At 33.3% G+C, this 16,162-nt stretch overlaps 2 protein-coding genes across 2 annotated transcripts; both read right to left on the reverse strand.

Moving 5' to 3' along the window:
- Positions 1-3,317: 3,317 nt before the first annotated feature.
- On the reverse strand, positions 3,318-4,980 carry LOC112000849 (casparian strip membrane protein 3). Its single transcript, XM_024033020.2, has 3 exons — positions 4,529-4,980; positions 3,976-4,099; positions 3,318-3,817 (listed from the first exon to the last, which is right to left on the reverse strand). The coding sequence occupies exons 1-3, from the start codon at positions 4,837-4,839 to the stop codon at positions 3,602-3,604; spliced, it is 651 nt and encodes a 216-aa protein (XP_023888788.1). The 5' UTR covers positions 4,840-4,980; the 3' UTR covers positions 3,318-3,601.
- A 1,873-nt stretch (positions 4,981-6,853) lies between these two features.
- On the reverse strand, positions 6,854-14,777 carry LOC112000822 (mitochondrial fission protein ELM1). The gene is made up of 10 exons (XM_024032993.2): positions 14,343-14,777; positions 13,935-14,164; positions 13,428-13,524; positions 11,783-11,932; positions 11,526-11,652; positions 9,388-9,500; positions 9,217-9,280; positions 9,042-9,135; positions 8,806-8,914; positions 6,854-7,308 (listed from the first exon to the last, which is right to left on the reverse strand). Exons 1-10 carry the CDS (start codon positions 14,562-14,564, stop codon positions 7,207-7,209), a joined length of 1,308 nt encoding a protein of 435 aa, XP_023888761.2. The 5' UTR covers positions 14,565-14,777; the 3' UTR covers positions 6,854-7,206.
- Positions 14,778-16,162: the final 1,385 nt, after the last annotated feature.

A 16,162-nucleotide genomic window follows, 5' to 3' on the forward strand; every position in this document is an offset into this window, starting at 1 on the left:
TATGTTATTTTCCTGGATGATATAAGAGTAATGTTAGGGATAAACAAAAATGTACAATTTTGTATTATAATTTATCATGTGGTGAGTTGTAAGTAGTAGAAGTGTGTCTCCATATAGCCCATCATCACACATTCACCAATTAAAACTTGCTGCGTGCAAATTGTTGTACAAAATTATGCATTTTTATGTGTTTATAGCATTTTTCATAATATAATAGGCTTTGGGATCTCATCTTATCACTCCCCTCTCTTGGGAAAAATATAACTTGTTTTGGATATATGTATCTTATTTTTCAAAGTAGGTGGTCCCACTATAAAAATAGTGAGATCACCTACTTTGAGAGAGAAGATACATATACGATATATTTGAACCATGGTATACGTTCTCTTTGACCATGCTGATTGGTTGGTTGACTTTGGCTTATGCATCCTTTGGCTCCTAATTAATATAATCTCTTCCTTACTTCTTCTTTTTTCTTGAGAAGGAAAAAAAAAATTCTTGATTTACTTTAATTAAATTCAAGCACATACTTGTATTGGATTTAATTATTTCTAGGAAAAAAAAAGGCAAATTAGTTTTATGTATTTCAATCTATACCTAAGTTTTAACCCATATATCCTCATTTCTCTTGTATTGATCCCACTTATGAGAAATCCAAGTATTTATAAATGGTTTGAATTATAACTTTCAGTTAAAATGATTTGAATAAAGTATAACACAACAAGTTTTTTTTTTTGGTTAAACATTATATATAAAGAACTAAGGTTTATTAATAAGGTGATTTAAAATCATTAAATACAGGATGCTATTTAAAATTGATAACAATATAAGTGCTTTTCTTGGAGAAAAATTATGAAATCTCAAATTCATCATGCTTTGATAAAATTTATATAAATTATTTTATATTAAGAATGGCTTATGATATTCGGTAAAAAGAGGTCTCCAAATCCAAATGTTACCATATAGATAGGATGGAATATCTTTAGCTCATCACTATTTATAGCACATACTATTTACAACACGTTAATAACTTGCAGTGCCTCATTATGAGAATACTTTAACAACATTTTGAGAAAGTAGATTCTCAAAGCGCTTAGAAGTCTAGGGGGAAAAGAGTTCGAGTTTCGAGCTGTAGAGTTAGCAACATGCTATAATTATCTCTCAAAAAAAAAAAAAATTCTCAATAGTAACAACGCTTCTCTTTAACCCATTTGGTGTGCTTAAAAAAAAGGCAATTTTATCACACCAAAAACTTACTTTTACTATTTAAACACACTATTTAACAATAGATTCTATATCACATCTTCTATTCTAGCACACAAAATATTAAAATAACCTAAAATAAATGAATAAAAAGAGAAGAAAGGAGAAATGAATAATAAAAAAAGTGAAGAGAGAAGAAATGAATAAAAAAAGAGTAACAAGATGAGGTAGAATAAAAGAATAGTATTGCTATAGACTATAGTGAGATATGCTTAGCAAATGCTAAAATTTTTGGCAAATAGCAATCCGGATGGAGGTTACTTTTTTATATATTTAGTGTGTTAAAATAGCATTCGGGGTGTTTTAATAGGAGAAATGTTTTATACAAGATAGAAATTTTACTCTATCATAATCTATATGTATATGTGTGTGAAACTCACTCTTGAAGACTTGAGCCCCGACCTTTACCCTCCACACTCCACATGCACTTATACTTGTAGAGTGACCATCACACCAAGAGCAAAAGTGCGCGGTGGTATTAGGGGAAATGTCATGATGACAACACTAGTGCATTTAAACGTAGAACATCAAAAAAGAGATTTTTAGGAGTTATTAATAGGAAAAATGTTAATGGATGCCTTTAGAGCAATTATTAACAAACTATTTACTTTTTAAAATAGATTGTTAATAATTATTCTGAGAGTACGAATTACCATGTCCATGGCCCTATTAACTTGTCAAGGCAGGTTTGCCTTTTGGGAGGTGAAACAGCTAGGGATAAATTATTAAATCAAAGGAGCACACAAAGCAAATGAAGGGGCTACATGCAACAATATGGTTGTTTGTGTAGGTGGATTCGAGTTTCAAATCATGAGATGACAAAAAGTGACTACACCAACCATTCAAACTTTGATCCACTCTACATTGAAACCCTAACCAAAACCAAACACCTCCTATATAAAAGTAACCAAAACCATATTGTTACAATTATGGTACTATTTTGTTTAATTTATTACGTTTTTCAAATAAGTTATAAAATTTAAATTATAATGAAAAATATATGAATTATTGAGATCAGTGCAATGCACCATGGTAGCCACAACACTTCCAGACAAGAGGCTGATGATGTTTTCCTCGATAGCACCATAACCTCTAGGGATTTGTTCATTTATAAAAGGTTAAAGGTTCTTTTTTGGAAGGGACCACAAATATGAATGGATTCTTCTTTCTTTTTTTTTTTTTTTTTTTGGGGAAAAGTTTCTCTTTCACATCCTCCATCGTGAGAGTCCTGCAAAACTGTTTTATTTTTAGTTCAATTATTAATTTGGTCCTCCAATTATTGAATAAAGTTCAAATTATTTTACTATTTAATTTATTTTTATACTATTCAGTTTATTTTTGTTATTATTTATAAGTCTCATTGTACTTTTTAGTATTATTTATATGGGTCTCACCGTACTATTTCAACTAGTTTTCTATTTTTATCTACAATACTTTCAGCAAAAAAATTTCAATTTCCACTAAATAAATTGTTTCCCGAACGGATCCTTAGTCCATCATCTTTTAGAATCAAGTTAATTTCATTATTGAATATCTTTGTTTAAATTTTAACAAAATTAATTAATGTGACAATAACAAATACGTTACAAGCTTATTTATGAAAACTGTAAAACGTTTAAACCAAATCGATTTCAACTATTAATGTTGTTAAAAATTTAACGAAGAAGAGATTCAATGATGAAATTGCCTTGATTTTGAAAATTGAGAGACCAAATTGAATTTTACCCAATAGGCCTCGTGTTAATTTGGATAGAGAGAGGAGACAAAATGAAAAAAAAGGAAGATTGTTGAAATATATTAATTTTAGTATATTCGGACAAGTTTCCCTCCCTTATTCACTCCAAATATATGAACGTGTAGGCATTATATATAAATTACTTCATTTTTTACAATTAAAAAAATATGGGGGAGGGGTATTGGCCCCTTGTTTATACAATATTTCTTCTTTGAATTTACTTGTTTTCCAAACAAATTGAATTATGAGTAGTTAATATAGCATAACAGAACTCAATAATTTAAAGCATGTGGATCAATCGATATTTTGAGCTATTACGTTTGGTAAGCTTAAAAAAAAAATAGAGTTTTGGGCTTCAAAAGAAACATGAAGATCAATACATTAATTATACATCACAGAAACACTCAAAAAACAAGCTTGTAAGGAAAACAAACTAAAAGAGCAAATTCTTCTTACTTTGAAATTCAAGAAATTAGACAACACACAACACAAGCCCAGTACTGCACACACCACAAGTTGTTGGAAGTTACGTACAACATCAGACGCTTCTTATGTACACAGCAAACCACAGACTTAGCTAGCTCCATGATGGTCTAGCATCTCTCAGTTTCTACGCAGAGACAAAGAGGAGAAAACAACCAGCAAGATGAAGATGACTGCTACGGCAAAGGAACTCTGAACAGCCTCAGTGATACTCTGGCAAAAGTCATCGAACTGCTGGCAAATAGGGGCCCAATTAGCGTTTGAATTCCCATTCTGAGCTAAGTCCGCAATGGTAGCAGCCGAGGCAGCTGCAGCCATGGCAAGGCCAACCATCAGCTGCAGTATATGAACAATGGTATCAATTGGTCAAATGCTGATATATATATATATAGAGAGAGAGAGAGAGAGAGAGAGAGAAATAAACAATAACAATAACAATAACAAAGGCATAGGGATTATATTGTATGATCTTAGTGGTCCAAGTCCAAGCTTACTGTATCGAGGACAATAAGGACGATCCTTAATCCTCTTAAATGTGGCCGAACGATGCAGATTATAGAGAAGGGCAAGGAGAGGACAAGGTATCCGCTAGCTATTGCATTTGCAATCACAAAAAACCTACATGCATGAATGGTAGTTAGTATAATCTAACATCAAAAAAGGAAAATGACAGAAAGTATGGTAGTATAAACTAACATCAAAAAAGGAAAATGACACAGCAAGATGGTCCAACGACTTCTAATATCTTTTACTAATTTCGAATTGACTTATAAATGCAGTTGTCATATGTGTTCAAATACCTAAGCACATGTTCACGACAGAATTTAGTTTTTAAAAACTAAACTAAAATAAAAAATGCTAGAGACAACTTTTTTTACGACTGTTGATATGACTTGTTGTTTAAGATTAATTAAATAACATATTTTTAACCTAAGTTTCCACTAATATCACTTTATTATGCATAAATCATAATAGCACATTCAACGGTTGTGAAAAATATAGTGTCTGTAGACTTATTGTTTAAGAAAATATATGAAGCTAGCATACGTGAAAGTTGGAAGATCATTATATTGAGCTTGGAACTGGAAGAACTGTGTGAAGAAGGGAAGAGTTTGTTGAGTAGTTCCCATTATGGCAGTGGCAGCTAAAGCAACCGCAATGCCACAGAGCCTTAAAACAAGGTCAAAAATGGCAAAGCCTCTTCTCCATCCTCCTTTTGGGTTTGAAGTAGTAGTAACTTTTGAGGAAATTACAACAGGGGGAGGAGGAGCAGCCCCAGCAACAGCTTTTCCTTTGGGATTGGCCTTTGGCTCTTGAACAGAAACCTCTGTCAGAACACCACTCCTGTCTGAGTCCATTAGATATGTAAAATATGGGCTTCTTTGAAGGATACTATGCAAGATTGGGTTGAGATGCAATTAATGGAGAGTACTGTGTGTGTTTTATATAGGGGTGGAAAGAAATGAGACTTCGTTAATGGGTTAGTTTGTTTAGGGTGTTTATTATGGTGGGAAGTTAGGTGCTTGTGTAAGGCTTAATAGCAGAGGAGTTGTTGATGAGAATTCACTTGCTCCACTTCAAACACAAATAGGTTATGTATGCAAGTTATTATAATAAGTATGGAATAATAAACAAGTAAAATTCTCTTTGTTCATATGTCATATTAATCACTTTTTTGAGATAGTTCATGTGTTACAAAATTTTCAAGTTAAATCATATTAAGCTTGATGCCACCTTCCTTTCTATTATTAGAAATATTTTGCTTATAGCAATCTCTATCTTGTGACTGCTCATTATATATTGCAGTAGATTTCCTGAATATTATTATGCTCAATCGATGAATAACAAAAGTGGTGTGATTTTTTTTTTTTTTTTTTATTTCCTTTTTTTTTTTTCTTTTTTTTTTTTTCCCCGAAAGAGATTTGATTATTTCACATCCAAACACTGTTCACATTTCTTTTTTTACATCTCATGTAATATGTGAAAGTGAGGACATTGTAAGAAAAAAAATTCACATTTAGATATGTGAAACAATAATTATCTTTTCTGTAACATCTGAAGGCATATATAATTGATAAGGATAATTAATTAATTAATTAATTAATTAATTATTCTAAAAAAAACCTTCTTTGTGGTAGGCAAGGAAGGACTGTACTTGAACAAAAAAAAAAGAAAAGGCAAAAAAGTATACGAAGCAATGTTTCTCATGAATATACAAATATAGCGTACCAATTACAATCATCACTATAGCAGTTTACAAGTCTTTTCTAATAAACTTGACTTATAATATTTTTCTTATGATAATATAAATACAACTATCATCATAACAATTTTGAACTTCCAGTTATCATTATTAATGGCAATTTGTCGTTACTATCACATCATGGGCTTGGTTTTGATTGTTGTTATGTTGGGATCCTCATCATCATCAGCTAGGTTCTGATTGTTTTTATGTGGAATACAGTGCTTCCAAGTTCCAACGGTTCCCCTTGCCAATACAATATGGCAAAAGAATTAAAAAGGAAACAACATCACGTCAGCTAACCAACAAGCTGTACAGGGGCATAGATGTTACAAAAATGAAAAACTATGGATCAAAACGAACATTTTTTTTTTGGTAACAATAAGACTAATGACTATCAATTTTAAATTATTTTTCACAACTAATGAGATAGAAGATTGTGGTTGGTGTACAATAAAAAATGATGTCAATGAAAATAATGTTGAATTAATCATAACTTGTCGTCTCAATAAATTGTAGAAAAAATTATAAAATTTGTTGTGCATGTAACATTAGCAAATTTTAAATAAGGTCTCTCGAGCATAATAATTTAGAAGGAAATTTAGACTTCTGTGCTCAGCTGGAATATTGCACCTTGTGTCAATGGCGATAACCTTCATACAAAATTAATGTTGCTGTGATTTTGTGTAGACCAAAGGATCAGGGTGGGGTGAGAATTTTGATCCAGTTACATGCTATTGCTGTGCTACATGCTGTTTGGTCTGCACATGATCTGGGATTTCATCAAGTTATCATTTGAAGGCAACTGTTGCCTTGTAGTTTGCATTCTGCTCTTATAGATCCTTATTTCAAATCTTTTGGGGTCTTCCTGATATTTGGTTTTCTGCTACAAGGTTGTGTGATTTTAATTTTGAGTGTATTTGTTCCTGTTGCAATAAGGCAGCTTCTGTCTGAGCAAAAGAAGCTATTAGGCATTCTAAATTTCTAATTTACAGATATGGGTAGAAGAATGTCCTAGTTTTCTTCTGCCTTTCGTAATCCAAGATAAGGTTATGAATTAATCCAAGCAAGCATTATAGTAGAAATGGAAAAACATAAGCAGAAAAGAAAATCAGCCACAGCAAAGACAATTTCAATAAATATGGAAAGATTTTGATACTGCATAATCAATTTGATGTACAAAAACATTTTCAGCACAAAATATATTTCTTAACCAAAACCACCCATCAAAAGGGCTTTTAGTAGAGCTGCAACAGACATGCCTGCGTGCCTCTGCCTATTTTTACAAGCCGAAATAATACAGCAAACCTTTATTCCACATACCTCAAAATTCCATGGTGAGAAAGAATTATATTCAAAAGGCTTTGAATTTGTAGCTGTAGTTCCTATACGTGCTAATGAAGAAACTAAATTTTCAATAGCTACACCTTTTTAAGCAAACAATTGGACAATGTGCTTACAACAACAATTATTAACAGGTTTTCTACGGCCGCAATCTCCAGCCATGCTCAGCAACCGCTTCATGCACCCGTCTAGCTGCTTCCGCAGTGTCATTAAGAGGAGGATAACTCCAGCTCTCAGAAATCTGAAAATTAATACAGGCACCAACATGTAATAATTGGTTCAAGGAAAAAGAAATTTCATTCCAACAAGTTGTTCACTTATAATTAGTGTCAAATAAAAATTCACCAAATAACACCTTTATTTACTAAGCATGAAGAAAATATTGATGTGGTTAATACTTAATAGCCCAACCCCGAAGAGAGTTGCCAGAAAAACCTCTCTATCAAATTCCAAAAGGGAAAAACAATGCACAAAAAATAAATATGGAGATAATAGAAATCATTCTTGTAGCCAACAGGTCATTAATCAAGCTGGAATGAGACTATCACATTTCTTAATATAAATAAAAGTTCATAGAGAAAACAGAAGTGAAATGCTGCCTAACAACGTGATGGTAACTTATTTGAGCCTGTGGATAAGTGAAATGCCCCCTTTTTCTTTTGTTTGTGTGGATAAGTTTGAGCATAAGACTAACCCCAATGCCACACCCACCCCAACTACCAACTGAACCAAGACCCGGGGGCACTATTTAGAGTTGGGTTTAAAAAGAAGCACCAAATGAAAATCCTATAACAGTAATGTTTCAATGGAAATAAAGGAACATTTAAAATACAGTAAATAATTTTCTAAAGAAAGAATTATTATATCCAACATTTGACATAAAGCACAACATCACAAGGTGCCAACTCAAGACTTTATTTTCATATTTAGAGATAAATCAGGGCCCAAAGAGTTAGGGTTATCCTAAATGGCAGAATGACTTTCCCTTTGCAGTGTTAGAACCAACAATTATCCTTCACAGACGGTAAAGGTAACAATTATCAAGTATTTATTTAATTTAGATATATTTCATAAAAATAATTTTAATTTAAGTACATAAAACAGAAGCATACAAGGAATTAAGGAAACTATCATGCTGTAGATAGGCCAATGAGCCTTGGCCCAAATGGTGCTTCCTCCTCTCACTAGTGTAGGTAAAGGGTGAGGTTGTGGCCTCATGAGTTTGAAACTCATTAGGTGCATGTGTAACCAACAAAAAAAGTAACTATCATGCAATTGATAGAGTAACATATAGGTAGTTGTTTATTTATTCAATGCTGTGAAATAAAAATGCTTGAGGAGGAATTATAAGAAATTTCATTTTTTGATAAGTAAAAAAGATGTATATTCAAAAGGCTACTTTATGAATATACATATTCATGCTAATGTAATGCTTTGTGAATTACATATAGTTCATAAGATAGTTGGCTACTGGGGTGTGGGAACAATCAGCAGAAACTTGTTCAATGAGAGTGGGGGTGAAAACAAGCAAGAAAAGTTGCCACCAGCAACAGAGCAGCACAACCTTGGCTCTATTGGATCCAGATTGCAAATATTTGGGGATTCTTTACTCTTAAGAAAGCAAATTGGTAATGATTAGCCACCCCAACCCCGCCGAAATTAACCCATGCACTTCAGTGAGAATGTACGACAATCCTCATATCATAGGGTTAAAGAAGTAGAAAAGATTTTCACTTACATCCTCAGATCCTGTAAATGGCCGAACCACTCCCCGTTCACTCAAGGATTTATGGAATTCTGATAATTTCCACGTACAACGCTCAGCTCCCATTAAATATACAGGTTTCCTGCAAAACATAATTGGAAATATTTATGTGTTGACTATCTATCTATCTAGCTATATATATTTGAAACCAAAAAGTAAATCAATATGTTCTAAGAATCAATAATAGAGGTAAGCCTTCAAAAGCATACCCAGTGCTGCAAGCTTCACTTATCAAACTAACTGAATCTGCTGTGACAACAAATGCATCAGCCCAAGCTAGATGCCCCATATTCGGATTTGGTTCTGAAGAAAGAAGAAAGCCATACTTAAACCCGGGTTTAATCACCTATTCTTCATAAAATTGAATTTCAAATCAATACTTACCCTCACCATCCCAGATGTAAACTTTTGGATTATTTCCAAGTTCCTTTGCAACAATGTTAGATACCTATTGATACCAATCAAAAAATGTTAGATACCTATGAATGTAAAGGGAATAAAGAGTGCTACTCAATATAAAATATTTATCAGAAACTTGATGTCAGCGGGGAGCACCTTTTCAGGAGTCCTATCTGAGAAAGATATTCTGACACTCCCACAGCTTTGAAGAACACTGAGCAAATAAGCTGTTAACTGCTTCGCGAGGTCAGCACCATAACGACAGCGGCCTATATAAGTGATTGGGATGAATAAACATATAAACATCATATCTCATATACTTTTTCTTTATAAGTATATCTCATACACTTCAAACATGGTAAGAACTGACAACAACAAAAATTGAAAATAGAGAACATTATTCCAATTATCAGTAGAATCAAACAGTGATCCCAAGCTCAAGAAAGACAGACTTCACACTAATATTTATTTGGCACAAATGTGCTTGCAGTGTCAGGTCATTAATGACAATTGTAGTCAATTTAGGTAGTGAGAAACAGATAACAAAATTAAACAGAATACCAAGAAGCCCCTGATGGCTAAAAAACTTTTCACTATATTCATAATCTGTGCACATTATCACACAAACTACTCTAAGTCACACCAGCCCTAGTATTCACTATATTTATATTCAATTGTCTCATAAAAATCTCTAGACCCATAAAAAATAACATCCTTGATGTTGATACTCTTGAAAAGTGCATGGATGCATATAACTTGCCAACACTCATTAGTAAAAGACAATCCCATATCAAATAAACAGACACTGTTTCTTTTTTTTCTTTTTTTTGATAGGTAATGAAAAAAATTTATTAATTAAGAAAAATAGCCAACCCGAGTACATTGAGGATGTACTATGGGGGCAAAAATCAAGAACCAAAATTACAATGATCAAGTAAAACAGGAAGGGAAAACCAAGAAAAATGCGACAAAGCCACACTCCAAACAAGGAGAGTATGCAAGAAAAAAGACTTAATCTCTAGCAAGGACCTCTCACATCCCTCAAAGCATCTAGCATTCCTTTCCCTCCAAATACTCCACATCAAGAAATGTGGCACCAGTTTCCAAAAAAACTGACAATGTTTCTAATATTAGAAAACAAGCGGAAGAATGATTCAACAGCCATCCTAGAGGGCAATCTAAGGATTAACCGACTCTAACTGAATAAAATTACTACCAAAATAACATTATATGAATTTTTTATAAGTTTTGGCCTCATGGGGAGGGGAAAGGGGATATTCAAGTTAGTGAACTTTGCTTCATGAGGTGTGGCCCCTAGCCAATTATGCTATCACTTGGGGTTGAACATTATGTGCATGTTCTTATGTCATTAAAGAACTTAACAATAAAAAAAATGTCTAACAATAAAAAAAATGTCTCCATAACATGAACAGTCTGATCCACTTCCTACAAAATTCACTATTTCAGTTTTAGATGATCTTGATACCCAAGTATAAGAACAGATATTGACAACCATAGAGAGTCAACCCCACAAAATGGCCAATAGTTTTTTTTTTTTTTTGATAAGTAATAAGTTTTATTGATATAAAAAAGGAACACCCTAGTACACGGGGAGTGTACAAGGGGCCAACAAATCAAATACAAAAATTGCAAGAATCTAGGAAATCAATAAAAGAAGGGAATGATTGTTTTTGCAAAGCAAACAACCAATCCAGTAAAGTTCTAAAAAAGAAAAGCTTGGGGTCCAGAATAGATCTCTCAATATTTTCAAAACATCTACTATTTCTCTCCCTCCAAAGACACCACATTACGCAATGAGGAACGATGGACCATATATAACCATTTCGATGATGACCAAAGCTGCCTTGCCAACACCCTAACAGCCCCAAAACAGTATGCGGCATAACCCAAGTTACTCCAAATAAAGCCAAAACCTTAGACCATAGATCCATAGCAACGGGACAATGAAGGAAGAGATGGTCAACCGATTTACCATTACTCTTGCACATGTAGCACCAATAGTGAAATTTCTATTTGAAAAGGCTAAATCCTACAGGTAAATATGTATTTCAAAGCAAAGAGTTCCATGTCAAATAGGTATGCATGATAGTGCTGATGTAGAATTGACAAAAATAAAAGTAGATGCATGTATACACAAAGGAGATTAATCTCACACAAAGGAAGCTGATGTTGAAATACACATAAAATTGAGCATACAGCATTCAAAAACAAATAGCCAGTTAGGTACAACAAAGTATCAAACATTAAAGGACTGAGTATGATATGAAAATTACGTGTGGGTCCTCCAATGTTGACCACTAGAAGGGGCTTTGGAAGAGGTGCAAATTCATCATGCCATGCACTAGCTGCACTACGAAGAGCAGCAGAATCTATTTGATGCAGAGCTCCCACAGTGAGGACCTGAATCCAAAAGTTCTTAGCATAGAATAACAGTAACAACCCAGAAATAGATGGGGCTAATATTAAATCAAGACCAAAGTTTATCAAATAAAATAAACTTTTGCACACAATATATAGTCATGATACATACCACATGCCTGTCAGGAGGTTCACGTGGAGTTATCCAACTACGAAGAAACCGAGGAACCTGCTCCTGTGCATGAGGAGTCAAAGGATAATAATCATGATGAGGGGTAATCACCAAGTCAAACCTATTCAAGTTTGACCTTGGATGTTGTATCTGCAAAACAAAAGCCAATAACAAGAACAACATCAAAGGTCTAAATATCACATCAAAAAGATTTAAGCATTCAAAAGTGAACTCCATGCCCACAACAATTAGCATGGAAACAAAAATATTCCATCAAACTAACAGTGAATGTTGGGCTACAGCAGAAGAAGACATTGAACATTAGGCTACTAAAGAACCTATATACGCTAAGAAGTATTTTAGAACAGTAGTGGTAAAAGCATGCTTAAAGCTCAAAACACAAAGTGCCAAGCCTTAAGTTCTTTTTGCACCTAAAGAAGAACATTCAGAAAAGCAAGCTTTTTTGAGCTTTTTCAATAAGTGCAAAGTGCAAAAAAGTGCGTTTCTTTTTTTAAACCTAGTAAATTTAATCGTTACATCTTAATGCTATTGATATGGACCTTGTATTTGCTATGTAGAGACCAGTTTTATGGTGTGATACTATACATGAAAGCCGGCCCGTCAATCCCTCATAAAAAATTCTAGAAGAAGACATTCAAAATATCAATTGAGCGTGTAAGTCACTACTTACCATTCTAGTACTTTTTGGTCTTTGACTCAACCATGTACTCCATTTTGATCAATGGCTATCAAATATCATATTTGTGTATTTTTGTAGACATAAGAGATTATAAGAGAAATCTATAAAGTGCAATATTTATATTTTATATAATTAAATTGATCACTTGATAGGCATATTGTCCATTAATAATTGGTTTTGAATTTACTATATCATTTAAAAAAAAATTATGTTCTATACTGCAATCGGGCATGAACAACCGCAAGGGGTACCCTTCCTTTTCACTTGGGGCCAAACTAGTAAAAATTAAATAAAGCACATGCTTGCACTTTGTGCAAAGGCTCTAGGAGGCCTTGGCGTTTTAGTGCATCTCATGTTTTGACCAACGTTGGTTCAAGAAGAGTATAAAGTTATATAATTAGCTTCCATCAACTAAACTATACTGATGGAACCTATCAAAAAGAGAAAAACTAAACTATATTGATGGCACGTAAAATGAACTTACTACCACTACCCAAAAAGCTAGAAATTATTAATAACAATATAAAGACTCTTGAACCAAATAGGGAAATGAGAAGGAAATAATGTAGAAGAAAAAAATGAAAATTTTTGTTCAAATTTTCCTTGTAAGCTCAAAATAGGAAACAATACACTCCTCTGTGACCAAAAGGGGCCTAGGGGGCACCTTGCTGCCAACAATTACTTCAAGAGTCCAAGTCCTTCTACATCCAAGTTAGCAGGTCTAGGAACCAAAGGAAACAAACATTCAATTTTCCAACTAAAGTTAACTTTTTCTCTTAATGGTGTTCAAATGCCTCTAGCACTTAATAAAATGAAAAATACGCCGTCAAAAAATAAAATAAAATTCATTAAATCATCTACGTATTCAACCGCACAAGTTCAAGGAAGCAGCTTCTTTGCTTAAGCACAAACTAATACAAAAAAAATTAGGTTCCATTCACAAACCTGAACAACAAAAACATTCTGCGATGCTAAACGTTTGATGGAACTTGCAATAGATATGGTATCTCTGCCAGAAGCAACCACCAACAAAGGCCCATCCCTGAAAAAAGATATAATTATGAAATCAATCCCATATTCAGCATAGAGCTACAAAAACTTAACCAATTTCCTACGTTGCTACATTCAGAATCTTAAAACCAAAGGATATGAATTCCGTTTACTAAAAATTCAATTTCAGTGTTAACAACATACTTCCCAAGGATATTGCCATAAATATTTATACTCAAACACATTGAGGAATACAATGTAAACTTCGAACATGGTTTTCTTAAAAATACGCAATAATTCAATGTAACAGTGCAAGACATTTCATTTCAGCCCAACTATATAAATTCAAACTGCAACAAAGTTGATTCATTTTCTGGTTTTCGTTTCTCCAATGAACAACAACAACAACAACTAACTAGGCAAGTTAAATAAACAGTAACAGAAAAATAAAAAAGAAAGTACTTGTCATAGGACTGGCGAGCAATGGTGACAATCTGGTGCACATCAGCTTCTAAAACAGACGCCAAGCCTACAGCCCCATTTTCCAAAGGCAAAGGCGCGAGTTTGTTGGACCAGGACAGAGAAGCCGTCAACAGAATTATCTGCCTTATCAAATAAACTAACTTCTTGTGAAGCGAAACCGGCAGCCAGTGCAGCCACTCATTTACTCCCCCTCTAGGCCTAGTTACACGCTGCACATTCATATCAATATATATTCAAAGATTCGAAATTTATAGCGTAAAAAATAGCGTCTTTTTTTTACGAGACGAAATCCTTTACTAGTTGAGCTAATTGGACAGTTTTTAGCAAAATTATACTTATACAGTTATACAATTTAAGAGAGAGAGAGAGAGAGAGAGAGGGAGTTACGTAAAAGAGATGGTTATCGGCGAGGCCTAAGGCGCGAACCAAGCCCAAGCACTGATTCTCGGCGGCGGGGAAGCCGTTACCGATGACGACGGCGCGCCTGATGGCGCCGGAGAAGCCGGTTTCGAAGATGTCGGGAACACCTCCGCCGCCGCCGAAGTGGGGACTCGGCGGCTCCGGAAGCCGGATTGGCTTGACTTGTTTGGAATCAAGCCCTAACAACATCGAGGATTTCACGAGTGAAGAGAGAGAGAGGAGTTGAGCGAAGGAATTGTATTGAATTGGATTGGATTGGATTGGAAGTCCTGTACAGCAGTTGATCTAACTGAAATTTTTGGTTTTTACTTTATTTTTTTTATTTATTTGAAGAGTAATTTTGGACTCGGTTTTGCTGTGTATAGAAGATTTTGGAAAGGAAAGTTAACGCAGCAAATCGGCTTTCCTCCTCCTTTTTGTTTTTTGTTTTTTGTTTTGTTTTTTTTTTTGGTTGGTTTTTTTTTTCTTTTAATATTTCGTTGTACTTTATTTTTATTATAAAAATATCTTGTTATACTTCTACAACTTTAAAAAACAATAATAATTTAATAATAAAACTTTTTCTGGCTTCAATTAGTATTATTATTTTTTTAAAACTCATATCTAAAATAATTATTATAATTAAATAATATAATAATACTAATAATAATATTTAAATGACATGTAAGGAGGATAAGGTGTAAAACCGATTTTTTTTTTTTTTCCAAAGATAAAAAGTATAATAATAATTTATTAAAATTCATGGAATTTTTTTTTTTTTGAGAGATTAGTTAGTTAAGATAGAGCATGGAAAATCTAGTTTACTAGTTCAGGGAAATTACAAATAGAATATCTAGTGTTTATACCATGTTTCTATGTGAGTTGCAAGCTTTTAGTTGTGTCAATTAAATTCACAAACTTACAAACTTATGAAACCGTTTCAATTTAAAGCTTCCATCTATCTTTATTATACTCAAAAAAAAAAAAAAAAAAAATCACTGATAAAATCTAGTGTTTCACGCAAGTAACTCAAATTTGATTTTCAGAATAGAAGATTTTTTTTTTTTTTTTTTTTTTTTTGCACTTTCTCATGCTAAGCGAATTTTTATCTCTCTTAATGGAACTTTCTTTACATTTTTTGTTCAATAGTTATTAAATTGATTTATAAATTAAACAATCCCTAAGTGAAATGTAGAGTTTTATTAATGATTTTCTATTTTTCTATGCTACTTTACTATGATGCACTAACATGGATATGATATGGCGACACGAGCAATTTTTGAAAAATCATAACATGAAATGACAATTAGGACACCGTTATAACACGAATATGAAATTGGTATAGCACCCCAAAAGAAGTGTCCGTGCATCATAACTACTTTCTATCCAAAATAACAAAGATAAATAAAAAAGATGAGCAACAGTTTCAAATTGAAATAAACAAACATAAACAAGATTTTTTTCAAGTGAAACTTGAGCTGTTCATAAACAACTTAGTTTATTCACAACCCTAAATTGTTGCATCTCTCTCTAGTCCCATAACTTTTTAGATCTCTTCTCCCCCCCCTCCCCTCTCTCTGAATATGATGATCATGGCCACAGAAATTTAAAATGTAGGTTTGTTATTGAAAAGTTCAAAGAAATAGGTCCTGATGCTCTCTCTATTCCCCATAAATGTTAGGGCTTGAAGGGGATTTTCTTCTTCAATAAATGGGTTCTCATACACAGCAAAATTTAAAGCCTGATTCATTGTTCCTGACATCTAAGAACCATGGATACAAGCTTGGCTGTAGTATAAGACTGTCAAG

Source organism: Quercus suber, unplaced genomic scaffold (assembly GCF_002906115.3).
Source record: "Quercus suber isolate HL8 unplaced genomic scaffold, Cork oak 2.0 scaffold_68, whole genome shotgun sequence".
Classification (NCBI taxonomy): Eukaryota; Viridiplantae; Streptophyta; class Magnoliopsida; order Fagales; family Fagaceae; genus Quercus; species Quercus suber.